We start from the raw sequence: 25,721 nt of genomic DNA, 5'->3' as shown, positions 1-25,721 counted from the left end.
TGGAAGTGAGACATTTCTCTGATGTATAGATCCTGCAGCACTGACAGATGAAGGAGATAAGACTTCATGAAAAACATAAAACTCTGTCTGAAATGCACACACACACTCACACACTTTTAAATGTGTATATCTAATAGGTTTAAGCAATATACCTTTGCAAGTCCTGCTGTAGAACAAAAGATTAGAGATCTCTATGTTTCACTCATAGGAACCTGGCAGTGATATTTACGAGGTGTTACCTTTTCAACAGTGCGATTTTGCAGGTGACAGAACTAAGTGTTCTCTGTACTGAGACTCACTAAGGAAACACACACAAGTCTTTCCACTGTGGGGAGCGATGTTCTAATAAAGTTTGTATGACTGTATCTAATTGCTAGTGATGAACATGGTACAGCAGGGCACAAACAAGGTGCTTTGCATGATTCCAAAATGCCATTCTAATGAACTTGTTTACCGTGGTAGATCTGCACCAGAAGCAGCGGGAGTGATATTCATCAGGGATAATAACCAGCTTGACTGGTTAATTCTTAACTCATTGAACACATTTCTGCCAGTCTTATCACAGAACCTATCATTCATTAAGCAGTCTACAGAGTATATTCATATCAACCGGTGATGAAAAAGCATTTCTCCTGAATATTCCCCTGAAACATATTCAGTATACACCTATACTATCAACTTCATTTCACACTTACATAAATATCCCATTAACCACTTTCAGGAGCTTCCCGAGTGGCTGCCGTTTCTGCCATTTAATCCAATTTCCTCTATTAATAACATGATGGGACATTCACCCTCCAGCAAATCCACAAAACCTAATCTAAGAGTTATTTACATATTCATATATACATGGCAACCATTCCTATGTAGAATATGTAAGATAATTCTCTCTTCTTTCAGCACTATTTGATAACCAACATAAATACAATACATTAAACAGGACTGTTTTTAAATGTAAAGGTCCTACAACATATTACTCCATGGTCAAAGTGTAAATAGCCCACACAAATCAAAATTTGTTTGTTTAAATCTGTAATGCTTTGCAACAACTTCAGGTTGTAAAAAGCATTATACAAATCAATTCGACATGACTTGACTCTTGCAGACTTTAGCTTAAACTAGGGCTGTGTATTGGCAAGAACCCAGCGATACAATACATATAATGATACAGAGGTTTGATTCTATCTTGAGATATATTTTCTTACACCCCTAGCTCCATCCCTAATCAACCCCAACTAATACGTCTCATTACTACCTTTAGATGTCCCTAGTTAGCTGAATTATGTGTGTTAGATTTGTGTCACAGCTTAATCCTTTAAGAATTGAGTAAATGAACACTGTAATGGAATCTAATAAACTTCTAGTGAAGACACCTGTCCTATATTATCATATTAAGGTCTTATGAGAAATGTTAAACAAGCAGCTGACTTGCAGTGTTTGTGTGGAGCAGATTTTGTTTTGATAACTATGATGACTGTTTGGAGAGCAAAAACCATAGTTTACAAAAATCCCAAACTACAGCTATCTTAAATTCTTAAACTGAATTTTCCCACAGATTCCTGCTAAAACACAGCAACAGCAGACGTACACAGCTTTTCAGCAAAGAGACAACAATAAGATTTCACCGAAAAGCACTGTCAAACAATCATTTAGAAATCAGCTCAGTGGGGGGATAAATCACTGGAGTTCAAAAGTATGTTACTACAAAAAAACACAGGAAGTGCTGAGGCCTGCTACCTAGAGGGTGACTGACATCCTGTTTCCCACCATGCACTTGTTCAATGAGCTGGGAGGGACACACATCGGTGGCAGATGGAGCTGCCAGCAGCCATGTGGAAGTGATCAGAGGAACCAATTAAAGGCAGAGCAGTGAGAGATACAACACCTCCTCAATCGAGTGTGTGGATGCATGTGCAAAGCCCAGACAGCATCCTATACACACTGGCAGCCAGCAACTAGTGGTGCGAGCTCTACAGCTTGGGAGGGAAGGAGTATTTTTATTAAGGTAAACAAATAATCAAGAATAAATTAGAAAAAAAAAAAAACAGGGGCTGAAAGGCGGTGTCAGATGTGGAGTGGGCCGAGTTTGTTTTTCTGTTAGATACATGGGCAGGCTTGCGTTCTTGCAGTTTTTTCAGGAGCTATTTCAAGCCCTAGGAGCACAGGGGTTTCATTTACGAGCGAGCCAAGCCCGAGAACCTTCCCAGGGTGCACTGGGGTGAGGGGAGTCTTTGCCGGTCTCATAGACGGGCCTGCTTGAATCCCACATTTCACAAACTCAGGCCTGCCTTCCCCCTGCCTACACACACAGTCACACACACTTTGTTTTTATACAATGTTAGGACGAGGGATGATAAAGTTTAATGCAAATGTTTGGCCACCTATTGTAAAATGACAAGCATACAGACTTAAGTATAAGTCTAAACAGTTTATGTTAATAATTTAAAATATAGAAAGAAAAACTATTACAAACAAACCAAAATATAACATTACATACAGTGGGGCCAAAAGTATTTAGTCAGCCACTGATTGTGCAAGTTCTCCTACTTAGAAAGATGAGAGAGGAAATCCAGGAAATCACATTTTGGGTTTTTTAAAGAATTTATTTGTAAATTATGGTGGAGAATAAGTATTTGGTAATCCACAAACAAGCAAGATTTCTGGCTCTTACAGCCCTGTAACTTCTTCCCGAGCCTGCTTCACCGGCATCCCTGCAACTCACCTCAAAGCGATGCTTCACCCATGGGGGAAAGTCTGTTACAGGATATCAACGCATAGCAGAACTACAACCAATCACAATTACAGCTTATGGGTGGGACAACCCCAACACTTGCTGTAAAAAAAAAAAAAAAACTGCTAATTTAGATCACTTACTTAGGTCATATTAAAGCAACACATCACGAAAGGGAGTGAGCTGTGGGGCAATAACAGTACCGTTTCGTCACAGCCGTGATGTTATTTCGCCGTTACACACAACCTCAAGTCATGGGCCGCCATTCATGGGTCCCCGTTCTCGTTTCGGGGTAATAATGGCACCTGTTTGACCTCCTTATCTGTATAAAAGACAACTGTCCACAGCCTCAACCAGTCAGACTCCAAACTTAACCATGGCCAAGACCAAAGAGCTGTCGAAGGACACCAGGAAGAATATCGTAGACCTGAAGCGTGAATCTACAATAGACAAGCAGCTTGGTGTGAATAAATCAACTGTGGGAGCAATTGTAAGAAAATGGAAGACATACAAGTCCATTGATAATCTCCCCCGATCTGGGGCCCCACGCAATATCTCATCCCATGGGGTCAAAATGATCATGTGAACGGCCAACAAAAATCTCCTGACAAATGGCCTGCAGAGAGCTGGGACCAAAGTAACAAAGGCTACCATCAGTAACACACTACGCCAAGAGGGACTCCTGCAGTGCCAGGTGAGTCCCCATGCTTAAGCCAGCACATGTCCAGGCCCGTCTGAATTTTGCCAGAGAACATATGGATGATCCAGAAGAGGATTGGGAAAATATCATGTGTTCAGATGAAACCAAAATAGAACTTTTTGGTAAAAACTCAACTCGTCGTGTTTGGAGGAAGAAGAACACTGAGTTGCATCCCAAAACCAACATACCTACTGTGAAGCATGGGGGCTGTTCTTCTGCCAAGGGGACAGGACGACTGATCCGTGTTAAGGGAAGAATGAACGGGGCCATGTATTGTGAGATTTTAGCCAAAACCTCATTCCATCAGTGAGAGCACTGAAGATGGAGCGTAGCTGGGTCTTCCAGCATGACAATGATCCCAAACACACCACTTGGGCAACAAAGGAGTGGCTCTGTAAAAAGCATTTCAAGGTCCTGGAGTGGCCAAGCCAGTCTCCAGACCTCAACCCTACAGAAAATATGTGGAGGGAGTTGAAAATCTGTGTTGCCTAGAGAAAGCCCCAAAACACTACTGCTCTAGAGGAGATCTGCATGGAATAATGGGCCAAAATACCAGCTACAGCTACCAAGATTATGTTACAAAGTATTGAGTTGAACCTTTGTTATTGACCAAATACTTATTTCCACCATAATTTACAAATAAATTCTTTAAAAATCCTACAATGTAATTTCCTTGTTTTTTTATTTGTCTCTCATAGTGTACCTATGATGAAAATTACAGACCTCTTTCTAAGTAGGAGAACTTGCCCAATCAGTGGCTGACTAAATACTTTTTGGCCCCGCTGTATGTCATGACTTTTGTCCATGTTTTTTTCCCCAAATGTTTAATTTAACAAACAGAGACAATTTTGTATTAAAATGTGCAGAAATGTGCTGCAGAGGGTGTGTATTTTTCTTTTATGTATGCAGCGTAAATAAGTTTACTTAGCATCTTCTACAGTGACTCACTCATGTGTCGAAAGGAGAATAACAAAAACAAACAAACTATTAAAATAGTCAAATGGTAAAATACAACAACTAATTCAATGTGGCCTGTGCACAAAAAGTTGTAAATGAAATAAATTACGTTTTATTAAGAAAATAAATAAGAATCTACATTAACCCTATAAAAAGACTATGGTCCGCTGGCAGGCCGAACATGTTATTACAAATCTGTTACCAGATTGTATGAATTGCCAGTTCAAACAGAAGTCCCTGCAGTTACTACGTATTAGTGTGTAAAAAGCCTTGGAGTGTTAAGGGGTTAAGGAGTTGCTCCCTTATTGTCACTCAGAAAATCAGCAAAATGTATCTGTTCTCGTAGATAGTTATAATATTGAGTAGGTCCCCCTTGTGCCGCCACAACAGTGCAGGTCTCTAAAAGACCTCTAAAGGCGTCCTGTGGTATCTGGCACGAGATGTTAGCATCAGATTCTTTAGGTCCTGTAAGTTGTGAGTTGAGGTCTCCGCGGCTCACACCAATGAGCCTAAGTGCCCAGGACCCTGTCGTGGGTTCATTTGTGCTTTTCTTGACAACTTTTGGTAGGTACTGACCACTGCATACCAGAAAAAAACGCACAAGACCTGCCTGATGTTTCGAAGATTTTCTAACCCAGTTGTCTAGGTATTTTAACGAGACCCTTACGCTTGATATTTTTTTCTGCCTTCAAGAACTGACTGTTCATGTTGAAGGGACCAATAGAAATGTTTCAAATGTCTTCAAATTGACTTCCATTGAAAGTTTAGAGTTTTTTTTAGTTTAGTTCTGACAGCGACCATATAAAATTAAATAAAACCTAAACCAAATCCCATCCCCTCAGTCACCAAAAAGACACCGTTCTGTTATTTCAGTTTTAAAACATTAAAATGTTTTGTTTACCTTGACATTATGTGTTGTTTTTTTCAACCAATTCAGAAGATTCTGGTCCTAAAAATCTATGAAAACAAACACACACATACATACACACACTCGCTTGCTTTCCACTAAAATGGCTTCCACATCTGTAAGGACAGCCAAGCTTTTTTTAAGCGCTGCTACATGGAGAGGGGAGCGTAGAAAACGGCTTAACCACAGACTTCCTCTTCAGAGCCAACCGACAGCTCCCACATCCCCCACACCCCAGTGAGTGACACTCAATCAAGCTCGCACACATACACACACAGAGAACCACACACACCAATCCCTACACACTTTTGCATTCTTAGGCACAAAGGGTATGCAAGACTGTGAGGAAGCACACGATCGCCGCAAAGTTCTGCTGGAAACTCAAGATCTAAATCGATTCTGCTTGAGCTGAGCAAATGAACCCAATAACCTTAACATGCAATTTTAACATCGATCTGTCTGTGTCATGATGGAACGTACACGCACATGCACACATGGTGAGGCCCAATGAGCTAGGCTGCCCATTGTCCACACATTTATGCAGGAAATGAGATGAAACCAGCAGAACGTTACTTGCACAGCAGCCAACAGAGGCCGCCAAGCACCTCCACGAAGAGGACATAGAATCCACTGCAGGAGGGTGGCGTGATTGTGTGAGGCTGAGATGAGTTCAGGGGTAGACATACAAACAGAGAGAAACAGCACCCAAACAGCTCCACAGGGAATAGCAGAGAGCCTGTTTTGCTTCTGTAAAACCCAATGTAAAAAGCCTCGTTTGAGACGCACTAATTGGAAGTCTGCCCGAGACAGCTATGAAGACACAGCAATTTTGAGTGGGTGGTCGCAAACAAGTATTCCCCAAAAAAGTGAGATGGATTTGCACACACAGCTTCTCTCCATTGTCCTCTCTCTAACTCTCTGGTCTACTTCCCCATTCCTCAGAATTACACAATGGACACAGCAGACACTGGATGGTTCAAACTGCTGATGATTCGCTCCATCACAAAGGGGAGGATGCTAATGATGACGATGATGAAAAGAACGGGGAATACCAGGCATTCTGTATGGCAGCAAAGAGAATGTACTTCACTCTTAGAGGTCTAAAGTTATTACTGTTGTTTTGCTATACAAATATGTGATTACATATTAACAAATGGTTATACCATAATGCATTATCATTACCTTTACGTTTCATTCCGGATCAACAGGTTCAGCGCTGCACTTCTGAAATACTGGATTTAAGCATTTAAAACGATTTCCAACGTAAACATGGAAATGCCTGGATTTTACTGTGCTTTCATGTAAGCATGTAGGGTGTGTTTCAACTCTTTTACTTCATACACTCACAAAATGAAACAGAAACTCAAAAGTCAAAACACGTGTATTTGCAAGTGTGAGAAGTGAGGAAGTGGTTGAGTTTGGGTTCTGAAAGAATGCATTCCGTTATATATTTCACTTAGGATCTAAACTTGTGTTGCTAGAGTGTTATTTTTAGCGGTTTCAGGGGAAGATAGTCTTTGTAATCGTAGTTTGTAATCTCCAACAAAACTGTCTGCCAAAAAAGTGTAAAATTAATGAATTAAGCATTACAAAAAGACAAAATGGCACAGACTGGTTTTGAAGTGCTTCCAGGCAATTGCTAATCTGTTGTTACATAGTCACTAGGAAGAAGCTGTTTTTGCTGGTGGTTGCTCTGCATACCAGGTGGTTGCTATGGGGTTATGCTATGATGATCAAACATGAAAGCTGTATCCAAACCCAAATCAGATCCAACAATCAGTGCTTTAAATAGTGTTAATTTTCAAAATCATGGGGACGAATTAGACAAATTATGCCCTGTTATCAATAGTGGCTGACTTTCCTTTTTGAGTTTAATCTATAACAACTGAATTGAAAAGAAACCAGTTGCTGTGAGAAGATCAGCATTGATTTGAGTTGGACAGACATGAGGTGAGTTGATTAAATTTGAGTTGAACTTGAACAGACTGAGGGAGATTATGCCCAGCGCCTGTTGCCGTAGTAACCTCATGGTGGGCGGCTGGCAGGCTGCCCTTCCTCCGGTCGCGTGCCAGTCTCTCGTCAGCAGATCTGAAGTGCGCAGAGAGAAAGAAAAACACTGCTGGAGCCTCTGAAGCACAGAATGGAGGAGGCCAGTACTGCTGGGGGTGGAGAGGGCCATGACACACACACACTCATACGCACGCTGACAGAGGAGCATTGTGTCCACACACCTCGTGAGTGGAGATTTTTGTTAGCAAAGAGAGTAAGTGTGAGAGTGAGTGAGTGTGAGACTCATGCATGCATGGCTGATTTAACACAAGTACTAATTATTCTGCAGTTGCTGATCACAGAGTTATTCACACAGCGGCAAAATGTCTCTTGCTGTGTGTGCATATACATGTGTGTGTGTTACTCAGACATGTCAATGTGTGAGTCAGGGCTCCCAGGGGCTTTTCTGGATTTTCCCCCTCTACAGGAAAAACTGGGTGAAAGATGGAGATGGTAAAAATGGTATGGATCCCAGTGTGCAGCATCAGCTGCCTGAGCATTGAATGAGGGCCACCACAGAGTCAACACTTTAATAACACTCAGCAAACCTCCAGTACTGAGAATGAAAAAAGCCCACCTGCCTTTTAGAAACAAGCAGAATATGCCACAACATAGAATACATACACAGCTGCTCCCCAGCCAGTGTGATGACTAAGACAGTTTCAGGAGAAGTGACTGGACAATTTACTTCTCAAATCTGTTCCACAGCTCCCAGCATCACGCTCATAACCTTCGCCCTAAATGACTGGGGTCTAATCCCCGATGCACATGCACAATGCAGTCATACCCCATACACACCCACCTCAGCAGATGACCACATTAGGTCTTAAATATATGAATGACCACGTGCAGAAGAAAACATGTATAAAGAAAAATGAATTAAGTATTTCTAAAATTACCATATCTATATAATCTGTCATTTATAGGCATCCAATCTGATCAGAGTACCTTAATGGTGAGTATTGTCCGACTGGAATGAGTGCCTGAATGCATCGTGTTGCAGTCTTTTAGTTCAAAGCAGAATTTATTTACAACTCCAGTCCACTCCCTTCCTACTGTCACACAGTCTCTTCGTATTCTACACCATACAGCAAAGGTATGTTACTAACAACAAATCAACAGTAAGGTAGGCTATGTTCACATCACAAGTAGCTCAAATAAAATCTTTTTCAAATCAGATTTGGACCACTTTGTCTGCCCTGTGAATTATCTGAATGTGTGGGCATGTCGATTAATTACGGAAGTTACGAAGGCACTGAATTATGAATGATATCCAATGCAACATCATTGTTTAAAGGCCAAAGATTGCAAACAAACAGCACCGTCAATCCCACAATGCAGTGCAAAACGGAAAGGTAAATGTGTTAGTATCTTGTGTACTAACCTGCCAAACAAACCTGCTCTATTAAAATTCATATTTAATTTTTTCCTAATAGTATTAGTGTGTAATACACAACTGGGACGCAGCCAAAGTTTCTAAATGTAGCGCTGATGTTAGGTAAGTGTTAAGCAAAAGGCAGAAATGCTTTACAAATCTGAAGACAATCATATAAACAGAAACTTTACAAATACCCACACAAAACTATGAAGAATCGCCTAATAAATGTTGTTTTCCAAGGTGAGATTCACTCCATAACCAGTGCTTGCTTCTGGCTCTTACCAGCTTATTATTTATTATTCAGTAAATTCAGTTTTCTAACAACAGCACACAATGCAAGATATAACCAGTATATCTACAGTGATCACAAGCAGCACAAACAGACAGGACCTGTGTGCTGGTGTTGTGTGACCCTGACCTGACTAAACAAGGGGATCATTTGTGCGTGTATCTGTATGTATGCATGGTGTGTGTGTGTGTTTTTATGGTAAGTGTGCTGCTGACTAAGAGAAAAAGGCAGCTGCTTTCTCAGAACAGTGATATTAACAGCCGTGGGGGACACAGATCCACGCTTACACACAGTCAGTATCAGGGGCAATGGAGTGGGCGGAGTAAACTGAGGCTCCACTCCTTTTGTCTGAGGAAAATGATACACAGCTGTCTCTCTTTACTCTCTTTTTCTTTCTTCCTTTCTGTCTCATTTCATCTAATTCTCCCGCTTTCTTTCCAGTGTCTGACTCCTTGTAAAATCCTTTGATTGTAAAGCTGTCATTGTCCCTAACACAAATTCTTTAGACATAAAGTGTCCCTCTCCTCTCTCTCTATCTCTCACACACACATGCGTGCGCACACATAAAACAGGTGCGGCCCGGTGCAGGTGCGAAGCACGTCTAGGCAAAGTAGAGTTGGACAGATAGAGCATGCCTCTCTGTGTAATCAGAGAAAGGCACAACCTTAACGTTTGCACTATTGTTTCACACACACACAAACTCCCACCAGATACGCCCATGAGCACGTATCCAAATGACCCAACAGACGTACTCCTGCATAAATACACACACATACACAAACATCTTTAAACCCCAATGAGTCCACACCACCTGTCAAACACACAAAAACAGAGGGACATTAGGGTGGCTCCGCCCCATGTGTGTACCCCTCTCATCCCAACCCTATAATTACACCTCTCACCATCAGGCTCAACACCCTCCAGCTAAATACACACACACACACACACTCACGCACACACACCCGAATGGCTTTATATGACCATTATACAAAGTGGAAGCCTGAGCTGACCCAGCTGAACAGATGTGTGCCATTTTGAGAAAATGAGATGAAATGATTTGCCCTCAGGTAAACCTGACTACTGATAATTCATCATGCTGTCCTGAAGTGGGACAAACAGTTCTGTTATGCCATATTTGAGAAAGTTGACACATTTTTTACTTAAGCTGTTGAGCAATTCTACTTGGGAAAAGAAGCAACTATTCTGAATTTATTTCCTATTTATTTGCTGCAAAAGTCCTAGTTTTTACTTTTTCAGGGGAACCGAATACAGAAACAAAGAGTCTGGCTTTCAGCTTCATTTAACCTTCAGATGTCTAAAGTTATGACTGTAGTCTTGTTATACATTAGATTTATATTACATTACACTTCATTTCTTATTTCTGACCTTTTTTGTCATTTGTTTGATGTCAAAAGAAGGACAAATGGCAAAATAACTCGATGTAAAGGTTGTTATAAAATTATATCTGAATATACGTACAAAATTCTGTGATGATTTCAATGAGTGACAAGTGAGAATTAATTCATACAAACTTACAACATGCCTTTATAATTGCCTGCGATAAAAATCCCATATCTTCAGATGCTTAAAAGAAATAGCGATATATATATGATAAACCTTAACATGGTGTTAAAGTATCAGTATTTCTTTGTAACACCACAAACACAGCATGCTGTATATGTAAATTGTGAATATTTAATTGTGTATGTAAATATATACATTTAATAATAAACATTCTTTGTGGCATTTCACTAACTCAACAAACTGCACTGGTTTATGTTGTTTGAGATGGTCAAATAAAGTCATTGTGCTAAAACCTTTACATTTTACATTTCCACACAAATGGTAACAAGCATAGTCGGTGCAATATTTAGAATATTGTCTTGACATATCTTATAAAATCGTTTTGAATACTCTATGTTTAAAATATATTGCCAAGCTCTTGTGATAACTTTAACTTTCAAAGGTTGAAAAAGTAGAAATGGAGTATGGAGTATCTTCTTAGCAATATGAAATAACAGTGGGAATATATTGCAGCAGTGGCTTGGTTAAGCACAACTGCAAGAGAGCTTTTGTTTGTGAAGATGGCCGAGGACGTGACAGTCGGGGGGTAGAATATGGTGGAAAGGAGAGATTTGATTTTGGCTCTACAGCATCAACCACAGCTCTGGCTGAGGCAACCTCACTAAAGTCCATAACGAGGAGACACTCAATTCACCCAAACAGTTTGCAAACCAACACAAAACAGCTTTAAAACAGTATGTGAACTATGACTACAAATAGTGAACACATAAATTAAATGTAACTATATCCAAGAATACGTACATACACAACGACATGTATTTTCAACATAAATAAAGCAAAAGCTGCTGGAATCAGTGATACAGAAAAACTCACTCCAGCAGAACACATAAGCCTGCCAGAAACTACTGAGGACAAGCAAAGTTATGCTGACAAAAGGATAGGAACTTAAATATTGAATATAGTGTAAAAGTGTGAAACATGTTTTACATGTGATTCTACAGTTTCTTTCATTTTAGTCCAATTGTCATGAAATGTTCACAGAATGTAAATTTAAGCTGGTGTGTTATAGTGGTGTAAAACATAATAACCAAAGGAAAATTTCATTTGCCAGTTACGGAATACATGGACTAACTGCCACAGTGTGTAAGCTGACAAATCACCAAGGAGGTGGCCATATCGGACACCTTCTGTGGCCAGTCAGGAGGCTCTTTCCTGGAAAAAGGCAGTAGGAATGCAGGCCGCACCAAGCTGTCGTTTTTCTCACCTGTATCCTGAGAGTAAAATAACCCCAAACTCAAACAGCCTGGTCCATCAATGACACTATGTGTTTCTCCAAAGTCTGGGGAGACTGACAGGAGCAAAGGACAAAGCCATGGAATGCTACCAGGATCCAGGCAAAATCCAAAGACCTGACCCCCTACTGCACCCTATGTGTTCAGAAATACATAAAAGATACTAGGCCAAATATGGTGCAGTGGCTAATGAAGAATGAACATTTGCAGAGAATTGTTAGCTTTGAATAGCATTTTACTAACAGAGCACTTCCACAGATATTAGTCAGGAGCTGAAATAAGTCCCCAGATTGGCTTTCAGCTTTCCATCAAAATTTCATTTACACTACAGAGAGTAAGGCACACTCATAGGAAAGGAAATCTTTCGAATGGCAAGAGACAGGCGGTGAAGCAAAACACCTCAGTCTGCAGCATCATCAAGAAAAGAGTGCACTCAGCACTACAGCCAAAAAAGGGTAAACTCTCTCTCTCTTTTTCTTTTTCTCTCTCTTTCTCTCGCTCTGGTCCAAACATAACAGCAGTGCTGTGCTCCTGAGCAGACCTCCGTGTTTCCGAGGGAGTGGAGATGAAGCGTGCTATAACAATAACAGAACAGGATCTGCCTTGTGTAGAGCCACCTAGACACTGCAGTAGCAGTAAAGCTTCTATAAAGTTACGTTACATGATATTAGTTATGCATGATACTATGTAAGAGTGGTCATATAAAAACAGATAACAGATTTTATTTTCGTAATTGAAACACTGTTTATAAGACTTAAAAGGCATCACAATGGGATTGTGGGATGTTAGTCATCATTTAAACAGGAACAAAACCTTGAGGTTTTTTTTTTTTGCTGTCTCAAGTGTCATCCACTACATAAATAGACATTATTTAAAGAATTATGCAAGCTGTGGTAAGCGCTGAGACAGTTCAGTCGTAAGGTTTTCTCTCACATTCACAGTAATGATGTTATTTGTTGGTTGAGCTGCATCATATGACAAAACTTTATTGGGATTGTGATTAATTTGGTTATATGCTTTTCAGAGCATATCCTGAATGTAGTTAGTGCATAAAAAACAATAATACTGTATACTTTTTTCATTACAAAGAATATGATTAGACCCCTTAAACTTTCATTTTGGAATACCAATCTTAGTATTTTTTGATAAAATCTGCTACAACCAGTGTGTTTTATCTGCTTGTCAAAATATTTTGGTAAAGTTTGTGTATCATGAAAATGTGTTTAGTTTGCAATGTAATATTTTTGCTAACTAGTTTTCTGGACCCAGATTAAGTCTAAGCCTAGCATAATAAGACTTTCCAAAGGTTATTCCTATTGGCAATACAGCCCAAAGCTAAGCATAATTAGCTAGGTCCCCAGTTCCACCACACAAGCTAACGGACGCTTGTGCCAGCCAACACTGCTTATAAGTGATACCCATCTGGAGACAGCGGAGCTTTCTCAGCCACTGATGGCATAGTGGCATGGCTTGGGATATAAACACATTACCCCACATGACCATAGTGGCTAAAGCTCTTTTTAACATTTTGATAATGCTGAATGCATGGTGAAATTGTGCATTCACTTACTAGGAATCAAAACCTGTTACATTAATTTACAGCGTGAATGCAAAAATAAAGACAGAAAAGTTATACATCAGCTCATTTTGCCAATTAGACCTCTCTGAGAACTTCCCAGGTAGTGGTGGTTAACCATCTCTGCTCCCCTGCTGTCCACTGCTCTGGGAACGTGTGCATGTGCTCACTAGTGTGTATGTGTGTGTTCACTTCACAGATGGGTTAAAAGCAGTGGTCAAATTCCATCTGTGTCTAACAAAAATAGTGAATGTGTTTGCTGTTGTCTTTGTACAAGACACAGGCACCCTGGGGGCTTTAAAAGTTGATGTTTTTCCTTTCTATTTAAAAGTTACAATAGTCAACAGTGACGATATATTTAAATATAGCCTGAGTTGGTAAGAGTTACTTTTGGGTGGCTTTGGCTTTGTCTTGTACACACTGTCTGAAAATGAAGCGCTTAGACTCTAATAACAGCAAAATATACAGTCATAAAGACCATACTGAATATATACTTTGCCACAGCACATCACCATTGTTTTGCCACTTGAAAAGGCAGAGCTAAAAAGATCTGCTTTGTCCTGTGTACTTGTCTGTGTTACTACAAACCTAAACAGATCAAAGAACACACCAAAGGAAGACTACAGTGACTCAAGCATCTAAAAGAGCTTCACTGTAATCATAACACTGCCAAAAAGTGACTACCAAGCCAAAGTGCGTGGACTATGTATATGGCCACTGATGAGAACGAGATGTGTTTCTGCATCTCTGCTGTGCATGGGAGAGGTCATCGATCGGAGTGGTGTGACTGGAAGGCTGACAGACAGGATGAGGAAACTTGAGCAGAGCGCTATAATTGAAACCCAATGGGAAAAGGCAATGAGGACGCTCTTTTCTTCTTCTTTCTTTTACTATGTTTCACCCTTCCTCTTAAGTCTTCTAAAAAAAACAAAGAATACAGCATGATAAGCATACCAAAAAAACCCCCACCAACAAGCCATTTCTTCACTAAAGAATTAAAAACTGTTGTCTCAGTGAACAAAGGGTCGGGAATGGGGTACTGGGGTCCTATCCAACTCTGCTGTGATAGATGCAGAAGGAATCAATTAGCAGACTCGCTTTGATGATGTCACTGAGCTGAGCGGCTTCCGTTCGAGCGGGCCGGAAACATGAGCCCCGCCACAGCCCCGCCATGTCTCCACAGAAACTGCCATCCATCACTCCACCCAGCCCTGAGTGCAATCCAACTGCCACAAGAGTTCACATACACATACATCCTCATCGGCATCAGTGCTGTGCCCAGATAAGTTACTAGGTACAGCTCTGACCTGGGCTGTGCCTCAAATCAAGTACATTTGTAGTGTGCTAGCCACATTTAATACCAACCGTATGTCTCACTGTGCTGTTAATACCTAGATGTAGAGCTGAGCAGTATGGTAATTACATAACATTATTAATGGTTCTTTGAGTTGTGATCGATGTAAAAAAATTTATGCCTTTTCCTAAGAACCCCTGAACAACCGCTCAAATCACCAAAATCTGTACATGCCATATGTTGTAAATAGAAAGGAGGCTGCTAAAATTGTTTTAAATGGTGTTTCCATTACAAATTAGATGTTCTTCAGCTTTTTATAGCTTTTTTTTCAGCTGATTATTCAAGGCACAATTCCATCCAGTCATTAGTTTGTCCGTGTGGTGCAAAACCTTCAGTTTGAGCTTACACTACCTTACAAAAGTCCAAGCATTATATAGAAAAGTACATAGAGTACCATGTGAGACCACAGTGCATAGCTCCTAAATTGAGCCATATGGCTGGACTGCTCACAGTCAGAGTAAATAAAACACACAGAGCCTGATCTGAGACCAGAACGCACTAGACCAGAAAGCGTCAAGCCAGCTCCTTACTTCCTGCTCCCGAGGAGAAGAGTGGAGAGGAGATGAGAGGCCTTCATCTGCTCCTTGTTTGATTTCCTCCAGTGAGCTGCACAGGCCCACTGAAGGCCCCCTCCTCCTCCTTCTCTCTGCTCACGTGCTCCGTCTTAGGGTTAACTGTCAAACTGGCGCCACGTTGCTCCACAACATGTTCTGTGGCACATGAGCAGTCATGAATATGGAGATGCACTTAGTAAGTGTAGGGCAAAGGCTGGCTGGGATGCACACAAACACACAAACTCATTTATGCACACGCACAATAATGCAGGAAAAGCAGGCGCACAAGCATGTACAGACAAACGCGGCGTTACTAACACACGCCGGCGCGCATGCGCACTCACACATTCAAAGCTTGGGAAACAAGCTTTAACACAAAACTATTAAAACTCTAATTCCTGTGGCGAGCCTCAGACTGCAGCCCCTTTCATAATGGAGTCATTTAGGCAGACTCTTCCCTGCGCTATCTGCCCCCAAGCGAACATTCTTAGGCACACAGACACAGCAAAGATTTATAGAGTCTAAGAGCCACGCCTCGGTGTGGCTTCACAACACGGGCCTGTACACTAGGCCCTGGATTCAGTAGAAGTGTAAGTGTACAAGTGTAACAAGTTTGATTGTGAAACACAGTCTTAGACTCTTCTCTTAACGAAGCTGATATTCACAAACAGCATCAATTTAGGGATGCTCTGAAATAAGATTTTCGTGATCAGTCTAGGTTCCTGTGTCAATGGCCTACTCCACACTGTGGAGGGTCTCACACACAAGTTGGCTGCTACTACCAGCTCCCCACTAATCGGTTTACAACCCTGCTGCTGCTTTGCTGCTTTCCTCCCTCACTGAGAACGACAAATGCCCCAGCTAGCATGGCTTAAGCAGACGGACCTCATTTCTGCTTTGCATGAAGCAAAAAAAAAAAAAAAAAAAAAAAAAGGCGAACCACACACAAACGCTACAAGGGAAGAAAGAAGAGAGGAGAAGAGGGGGGCCAAGCATCAGACCTATTGAAGTCTCCCAGCTGAAACACAGCTCCCGCATCTCCAAAGAGCTCACATTTCAACGTGATTGGGTTTAAGTGGTAGAGACAGAGGATATATGAAAGAGATGCATTCTGACTGTATAACTCTCGCTTTGAGCATGCCTCCAGCATTACAATGAGAAGCTACACTCAGTTTAGATGAAGGGCAAATGACAAGTAACTACAGATACCAGGTGCACAGTGTTTAAGTCTTTTAGCCCATGAGTTGCTAAGATTCTAAGAAGTACAATCTAAATAGCTGTCTAATGGGCTCACTTTGTTTAAAAGTAACAAATATAATGACAAGCAAATACATTTCCAAAAAGTACAAATATGTGTGATGCTTTGATTCCATCGTGGCCCATCACAGTCTCTAATTCTGTTGTAATTTTTATTCTGATTGAATATGGGCACACATTCCCGAAATTACATTTTAGTTTTCTACATAAACTTACTAGGGAAACTGAACAGTTCTGCTAAATTGAAAGAAATATATATTTTATATTTTTTTCTTCAAAAAACTGGTGTACACTTTTAATATATCCATTTCTAATTTATTTTATGACACCAATCTATAGTACAAATTGCAAAATAAATTGATCATACTGACTGACACCCTTTTGACAGCTGAAGATGCTATGTGGTATTTTTGTTTTTTTCTCCCTGATCTAATACCCTCCATGCTGAGTAGTCCCTGCATGCTGAATAGCAGCTGATACTGGTCCAATGCGACCATTGTGATTCTATTAAAAAAATCTATCCACACAATTTAGGTAAGTGCTTCTAAATAAAACTACAGTATAATCACTTCTAGTCACATTTCTAGTAAACAGTTAATTTAATGTGACATTCTGACTGAATAACTAGCCAAACTATCAATATATTATAGTAAGTCTGACCTTGATTATCCAGTTAATTAACACCGCAGTGAAATCACTTCATGAGTGATGTGTGGTACAGACTCAAAATTATTTAGTTTGTTTGTTTGTCAACTACTGATGTGAAGTAACTATTTCATCATCATGAATGTGCTGTATTCCAGCAAAATTCCAGTGCCCAAGATTGTCACACCGCATCACAGTCAAGATCACAGGTCTTCACACAGCCTTCCAAACAGATATAAAAGACAAAGCATGGACAGCCCTGAAATGAATGAGTCACTGTTTACTGAAATAAGTCATTTTAGTTATGATACGAATCAATCACAATTATTAGATTTGTCAGAACCATGTGGTCTTACTTGCAGAAAAAGTGTACAAGACTTCACAGACACCATGCAGTAAATGTAAATTCTTCACAAGAAAACAGCACAGGCAGCAAAATACTGAAAACTGTAAATAAATCAGTCCAATCAGTCTATTTTTTTCTAGCTTTGCATTTTAGAAAAATAAACTTATGAAATAAACTTACTTATAAAAATAAACTTATGAATGACAATGAACCAGTTTGAACTTTACTATTCGTCATAGTGTATTTTTCTGAGACTTTTTCATTTATTCTTTTTTTGGTAGTCTTGCCACTGAGTCATAAAAATCTTATTTTTACATATGTGAACTGACTACCATTATTACATGATCAACAATAATACTTTACAGTTGTAAATATACTTTTACAGAGTTTTTTAACATCTAACACTCCTGCCTCACTCCACGACTCGCATTAGAAACACACTGTATGGGCATAAAAGCTAACTATTGGATCACTGAAGGCTTCTAGCAGAGCTCCTGGCTGGGATAGGGTTAACATCTCCTCCCTAGGCCATGCTAGCTACCGCTAAAATTAACCTCCCCCACAGCTGGTTCCCATTAGCCTGCAGTGACACTGGGAGCCTGTACTTAAGCTGTGCTGCGGGGGCTCTGCCGCCCCACTCAGATAATACTACTGTCCCCCGCCACAGGCCAAGTTTAAACTGGCCCAGCTCCGGTTCTGCTGGCAACGCCTGCGTTTAAGACTGGGAGAAGAAGGAAGGAGGAGGAGAGGAACACAAGGGCGCAAAAAGAGGGGGTTGCAGAGGAAGAATATTATAGACGAGAGCCTCCCCCAAGCCTAAAAGAACGAGAAACTGAGAGGCACAGCTAGAGAGAAAGTCTGCAACCTTTACAAACCTGTCTGAGTTTAAATGAGGAAAACACAGAAGTGAAAAACAGAGTAGAAGTACACAGCTTATATGTGCCTTTCTGAGTTGTAAGTAAATAACTGTTAGCATTGTGTCTGCTTGCAAAAGCTTAAATGAATTTTGGTTTGGTTTTCATTTCGATCATCTTAGGTGAACAGCTTAAAGCATCAATTCAGAGAAGTACATCATTCTTAAGAACAACCTGAAGCTTCATCACTAAAAACACAGCACTAAAGTACATACATTTAAGTAAATAGCAAATAGGTGGTGCATTTCAAAATAAAAATACTAACAATAAAACGGAGGAATTCTCAAAGTTTGTGTTCTTACTGTATTATTTAAACACATCTGCCATACTGTACCCCACTCTTATTTTATGACTTGAGTCAGCTTTTATCACAAAGTGGGCTTTTACAGTCATAGTGAAACAACCGTCAGAGAGCCCACTGTGAGTGACGAATGAGCCGTTTGATGACTGATTTATGATTGGAGGCTTAGCCAATACATAGCTTTACTGGGACATACTTAGCCAATAGGCAGCCAGAAAATACAAGCAGCCCCTGCCTCAGACAGTTTAACGTGTCTGGATCTACTGTGACTTTGTGTACTTTCCAGCTAAGACACTACGTATTTGAGGGCTTTTTGGCTGCAGTCTGTTAAAACTTTAGGGCAGAGGAAGGATCTATTTGTGCAAAAGGTTAACAATCAGTTTAATTAGGAGCAGAGGTTGGAGAATGCACATGAACTCTCTTGGTTTGACAGCAGTGGTCTACTGGGAATTTAGTGGGTCAAACACTGCATCTGCAGTTGAGCAGATGCAAACCAATAAAGAAAGTGTGAGGCTGAGAGAGGCACACAGACTGAGAGAGAAAGATAGAGAGACCTTATCAGCACAGTTTGTCTTGCAGGGTTTCCTTCTGAACAAAGGGGAAAGGGAACCCACGCTCTAAAACTTGATTCTTGAGTATAAACCTGTCAAGGCCTATTGTTTGGAGCATTATCTCCAATAACGCAGTCCCTTGTCTTCGAGGATAACTCTCGCTAGAGGCAACACAGCAATATTCCAATTGTGTTTTCTTTGTTCTATTGTTTCCAAGAATGTCCAAATGAAAATGAAGTTACAGAAATTGTCAACTCCAGTATCTGGGCTAAGTAACTAAAATCACCACATCTTCTACAAGTTTTCCTCAATGGTAGGAGGCTAAACTAATAACGCCAGCTATAAAGCAATAATGCTCACCATTGATCATGTGCCTCTCCCCCACCAGATTCTTCAGCATGTACTTTAGGCTGGATTCAGCAGGAATATAGCGCAATGCTGTTTAGCATAAGGCAAGGGAATGTGTTGTTAAATCCGGTGGGGATGTTTTAGAAGCGGACAGTGTGAGGCTCATTAAAGCTGCATGGCTCTGAGTTCTGCCAGAGGTGACGGACAGGGAGATAAGGTTACCAGCAGGCCTGACCTCGCAAACACACACACACACACACACACACACACACACACAAATCCTAAGCAACTCATCAGCACAGCACTACACACACGCGCAACCTGTCACTCCTTTTTAAATAATTAACAGCCAAAGATTAGTCCGTCAGCCCGGAGGCCGAAAGGTCCATCGATTTCCTACGGATGCATTTTTAATGAGTGCATCTTAGCGAGGCACTGCCCGTGAGGAAAGCCTCCAACCCCTCAGCAGCAGCAAAGTCAACAACACCACAACTGCCCGAGCGTGAAGTAAAAAACACAAACAAAAGCCAAGAAGTGCCTTGCTAATGCATCTCAAACAAACTCCATTACGAACCAAAGCCAGAGGAGAAAGTCTACAGGGGCTGACTGCCAGAGAATCTTTCTGCATGAGTATTAATTGGTCCTAGTGCTTCGCTGTAGCTTCAAACACACTGGCCGTCATATTTTGTTATGATATTTCTTTATCAGATCATATAGCGATGTTTACGAATTCACTCTGCCACAAGGCCGCCTTGAAATCAGTGCATGATAAACTGTTCTTTTGTTCTGATCTGATTCATACTGGACAGAACATGAATATAGAAAGGCTGCTCAGAAAATATGGCATGTTATTACTCTGGTAACAAGGCAGAGCAAAGTGATAAGCAGAGGAGTTCTTCAGGCTTTTTCACAGGGCCTGAAAGCACATCCATATCAGAGAGAAAGCAAGGCTCATATGACACCAAGATGACTCACTGATCTCTGGATGACTCGAGCCTTTGTACTGATGGGAACAATGTGGAGGAGCTCACTGTCTGTTTTAACATTCTCAGGACAGTACGCAAAAAAACCTTAAATCGCTCAGCAGTTTTTGTTTCTTTAATATGGGTACTATTACATACAGTATGACGGGGAAGGTCCTGGGTCTGCATTTGTAATGCTTTTGCTCATGGCACACTATAACTGATGGGTGTCTCTTTTAAGATTACATACTATCCTTACACAGTTAGGTTTATAATAGAAGGAGCCATGGCCAAAAAAGCAAAGAGCCACGACAGAAAAAATACATGGTTTTAATAAAAGTTATGAATGGAACAAGGGCCTTATGGTATGGGTTTATTTTACATTCTTATGGGCTTGGACAGTCTGCACTAGACTACACATCCCACATGAATATATAAGGCGAGGGGGAGGTGGCGGGACCAGTTGAAAAATATAAAAGCGGTGGCCATGTCTAAAATAATAAAGCAGCTGAAATAAAATATTACAGCTGAAGTATAAAATGGAAAACGGTGACATGCTTCATTCAGAGAGGGTGTTTTTCTTGCAGGGAGCTCAAGTGTAAGAGTGCAAGTTTTCATTTTTTCCTTAAGATGTGTGAAACAGAAACGTATCATTACAGAAAACCAAGGCCTTCGCCCTTCAAAAACGGAGACCCGACAGAATCAGGAGTCTCTGTACAATTCCTACACTGTGAAATGTGAGAATAGAAAGAAGACTCTCCAGTCATTTCACATTTTATACAGGCTGTGTATATGCTTTTAAAAGGACTCTTCATTAAAAAGTCATGGTAAAAAGACTTATTATTATACAGAGGGTGAGAGAGAGTGGGGGATTTCAAAATTAGAGCAGGAGGTGACTGTAGGATAGACAAGGGCAGGCGGAATGAGATCAATGCATTTATTAAAAGGAGACTGCTAATGTTGTGAGCTTGAGACAGACAGACAGAGAGGCAGACAGTCTGTCAGACAGACAGACAGTCAGTCAGTCAGTCAGTCAAACATTGACGGGGATTACCTTTCCCGTCTCCCTCTCGAAGTCCACGTACTCTCGGGTGGGCATCTGCCTCTGCTCCCCATGCAGGTTGGCGGGGAAGAACTGCAGTGAGAGATTGGTGCCGGTCGCCACAAAAGCCTTTTAGAGAGAAATCAATACAAACAGCATCAGAAAGCCTGGCCCGAGCATTAATTATGCAGCCCGCCATTTCTTTTGCACATCAGAAAAAAGGGCAAGAGGAAAACAGCCTGGAGCCAGGGCCAGGGGAAGAAGAGGAGAGAGAGAGAGAGAGAGAGAGGGCGAGAGAGAGAGAGAAAAAAACACAAGTCATCATTTTCTCTATTTGAAGTATTGAGTTACGCACATCTGATTCTATTTTACCAACTCTCACTGCTGGCAAGCTGGACTGGGGCACACAGGATTTTAAAGAGTAACTACAAGATGGAAACAAGTGAGGGAGTAAGGGAATGGACTAGGCAAGATAACAGAAAGACAGAGAAAGAGAGGTAGAAAATCAATAAATTGTTTTAAATGCAGCCCTTCACTTACATTAATCGCAGCAGGTCTAATACACTGGTTTAGAACCATGGCGCAGTAATTCAATAACAGTGTGAGTGTATGAACTACTGAGAGACGCGCCTCTACAGTGCGCCTCTGCTCTTCAGAGCTGGATATAAATTGTGTAACAAATGTCCAGGAGTTACTGGTACAAATGACCTTAACAGAAAGTTGTACCGGTATTTTCTGTTTAACCCTTTTGTTTTCCAAATCAGCAAATATTTAGGGACAAAATTTACTGCACTACAAACAAATGAAATGTAATAAATCAAAAGAAAATTAGGTTCATACTATGCACACACATTGATAGCATCCCATTATAGCCTTTAGAACATGATGTCCTGTTATTACACTTCACTTACATTATATTACTAGGCTTGTGCACACACTCTATTGAGCAAGCTTATACATTTTGTACTCTAGAAGGAAAATCAAACCTTTCTGTTGCAGCAATTATATGAATTAAACTAGTGATCATTGTTGTGTTAGTCATAGCAGGCACACTATATGTGTAACCCTGAGACCATCAACACAGCAGGTTTTTTTCTTTTTTGCAATTTTCACAAATTCTTGATTTCACAACAGATTTCAAATTTCACAAATTTTTAATTTAATTAATAATGTAATGAATAAATAAAACCTGGTCAATGAAGTTTAAGGAGGTTTTCCTGGGATATTTTAGTGGGATCTACCAATCTGTGATCAGCTCACTTTGGCAACAGTGTGAATGTCGCTCGACAAATCTCTCTCGCTCTCACTCAGTTGCATTAAAACTAACAGATTACAGTGTCTGTGGTTGGGAACCTAACGGCGTCAGACTGCTAACACACTAACAGACTAGGAGTCTTTACAATTAGACGCATTCGAGTTCAACACGGCGAGCAGCGAGACAGCCCTTTGAAGATGATGAAAAGACAAAAGCAGACACAATCCAGGGGCTCAGGGGCAAACCATTTATCTGCTCACCTCAAGCCACTGAACTTGTGCTTTACTTTGAACAATATTAGCGCACACGATTATATGACAATATCAGGGTCTTTCTCGTACTTGTCTGAGACATAAAGAAAACGAGGAAGTGAAGGTAGCCAGTTCCGGGTGTCTAATAGCTCATGTTGAGCTGCTTGTAAAAGATGCTGACACTGACACGAGCTTAATCAAGTGACTGGATTCAAATTCAGCCGGTCATAAGATCTCGTGTTGGTGTAGACAATAAACAGTTACTGATTGTTTCTGAAAAGGATATTAAAGCTGCTGCTCACTATTTATGAATGAGGGTTTAAACACTGAAGGAGAAATAAACCCTCATTTTAAAATCTAAAAGCAGAAGGTGCTACACGTTACATCTACGTGGGTGGAGAAGGTGATGTGAAAGCTGAAAGAGATGAAGACTGTGTCTCAGTGAAAAGATAAGAGTGATACTCACTATCTCTGATCGTCCGTCCCTGCAGGCGTTCTGAAAGCGGGCTTGTCTCTCCTCATGCGGTCGGTCTCGGAAGCCGGTGTATTTAATCTGCAGACACACGAAGAAGCAACAACAGCTTAATTCAGAGAGGATGAGACTTTCTTAGCTAGTCGTCCACGCTGTTCTCAGACCATGACGCCGCAGTTAATGTAAACTCCACTTAACTTCACTTACTCACAGCTTCATTAAATACGACCACAATAAAATTAAACATGGTGTAAATATGACAGGCAGGAGCTGAAGTTTGGTGCTCGGTAAAGAGGGATGCGCTGTAGCCGGGTGACGGTGACACGGGTCGATGCCGGTCGGGTTCGCATTTATTTATTTAATGCTCGGATATAGAAAAGCTTTTAAAGTTAGTCCGGAACAACAGCATGAAGCGCAGAGGTGAAGTCTGTCAGGAACTCTGGCAGGTAACGTAAAACAGCTAACTTTGCGGAGTAGCGCTAAGTTGGTGTCGGCTAACAGTGACAGAGAGAGAGAGAGAGAGAGAGAGAGAGAGAGAGACAGAGAGAGCGCATCGCCTTGCTGTTGTTTTGCTGCCCTTGGCCGTGTGACTGAGCTCGGTTTCCGCCACTTGCTGAGCCGTGTGTGATGAGTTGAGCTTACCTCACACTCTCGGCTCAGTTTTCTGAAGAACTCCTCGTTTTCAAACTTGTTTCTCTGGTCCGGCACCACCCGCGGCATCCTGAGCGCGATGTAGGATCTGTTCCGCCGAGTCTTAACGAGAGAAACGTCGCCTCAAACTCTCTTTCTCTCTCAGTCTCTCGCTCTCTTTCTCTCCCCGGATTCCCGCTCTTATTTCCTTCCGTCTTTCGCGTGCGGGTGACTGCAGCGCGCAGAGAGCAGCGTGCTCGTCGTAATATTCGCCTTATTTTGGCACAAAAGAGTGTGTGAGTGAGTGTGTATGTGTGCCGTGTGTGTGTCTCTCTCTCTCTCTCTCTCTCTCTCTCCTCCCTCCTCCTCTCTTTTCCTCCTCAGTCAGACAGGACTCCCGAACTGGCCGCTCTCTATCGCTCGCGCTGTCTTTCTCTTCCTCGCGCTTCACTTTTTTATCCCTCGCGCTGCATGGCTCACGGTTACTTCCTGGCTCCTCGGAGTCCGACTTATGACTGTACACCCAAAATACACCCCCCCCCCCCCTCACACACACACCTCCCTCCTTCTTCTCCTCCTCCTGCTCTCCTCCTCCTCTTCTCCTCCCCTCCCATTCACAACTCTGCCTACACTACCGAGCCGGAGTGCGCACGCGTTCAGCAAGGTAAAAGTTGGCGAAGCTGGTAGAGCACGCTCTGCTCAGACTGCGAGCTTTTATTGTTTTTCTATTATATTAAACAGCACTCTGTTTCCTCTGCTGATGCTGCTATAACACCTGTCTGTATGTCTGTCCGTCTGTCTGTCCCGCCCCCTATTCACTACATGTCCAAAAGTTACATGTAAATTAGCAGCCTCTACTCTTCGAGGGTTTATACTAAAACACTGCTGCGAGGATGCGATTGAATTCAGGCACACGAGCATTACTGTGGTCAGGAAATGATGTGGGATGATTAGTTCTGGATCACGAACGCCACTCCAACTCATCCCAAAGGTATGAGCTTTCTATTGGCAGTGGTTTTCCATGGTGATTATACAAGCTGTTTGTGCGTAAGGGAAGATTAGCAATGTGCTATGAAACAGCACTGGTTTCCAAGCTTAATAATTATAAATTCTTTTTGACTCAAACCTTGAAACCAGCAACCTGTCCAAAGATCTGAAAATGACAGGAACCAATGTCCACAAGGCAGGGGAAGACTAATAGACATCTAAGAGAAATTAGCTTGTGTTTACAGTGCAGACAGTGAATGGCTGTTCAGGGGAACTGTGGAGGTCAAGATGAGATCTGGAGAAGAGAAAACTGAGAGAACTGCTCGTATGCTGGTGAGTAAGGCAACTCCAACCCCCCACTCCCCCACACACAACGCAACACTTCCAAGGTTGAGTTTTTAAGAAAGGAATCCTTAACTGTGACCATATTACAAAAACACTTTCAAGTA

General features: G+C 41.3%; 1 protein-coding gene across 2 annotated transcripts in view; it reads right to left on the bottom strand.

Annotated features, from left to right (window-relative positions):
* Positions 1-24,779, bottom strand: part of cbfb (core-binding factor subunit beta) — a 38,133-nt gene extending 13,354 nt beyond the window's left edge. For both annotated transcript variants that reach the window (XM_072695439.1, XM_072695438.1), the window contains exons 1-3: positions 24,298-24,779; positions 23,650-23,736; positions 21,690-21,806 (exon numbers count right to left, since the gene is read on the bottom strand). In XM_072695439.1, the coding sequence (XP_072551540.1) occupies positions 21,690-21,806; positions 23,650-23,736; positions 24,298-24,375 (282 nt within the window). In that variant the 5' untranslated portion in view covers positions 24,376-24,779. The remainder of the gene's footprint in view (positions 1-21,689; positions 21,807-23,649; positions 23,737-24,297) is intronic.
* Between the last annotated feature and the right edge of the window lie 942 nt (positions 24,780-25,721).

The sequence above is a fragment of the Salminus brasiliensis genome, chromosome 13, assembly GCF_030463535.1.
Source record: "Salminus brasiliensis chromosome 13, fSalBra1.hap2, whole genome shotgun sequence".
Lineage (NCBI taxonomy): Eukaryota > Metazoa > Chordata > Actinopteri > Characiformes > Bryconidae > Salminus > Salminus brasiliensis.
Note: the sequence above shows the minus strand (reverse complement) of the source record. Positions and strands in the feature narration are given on the sequence as shown.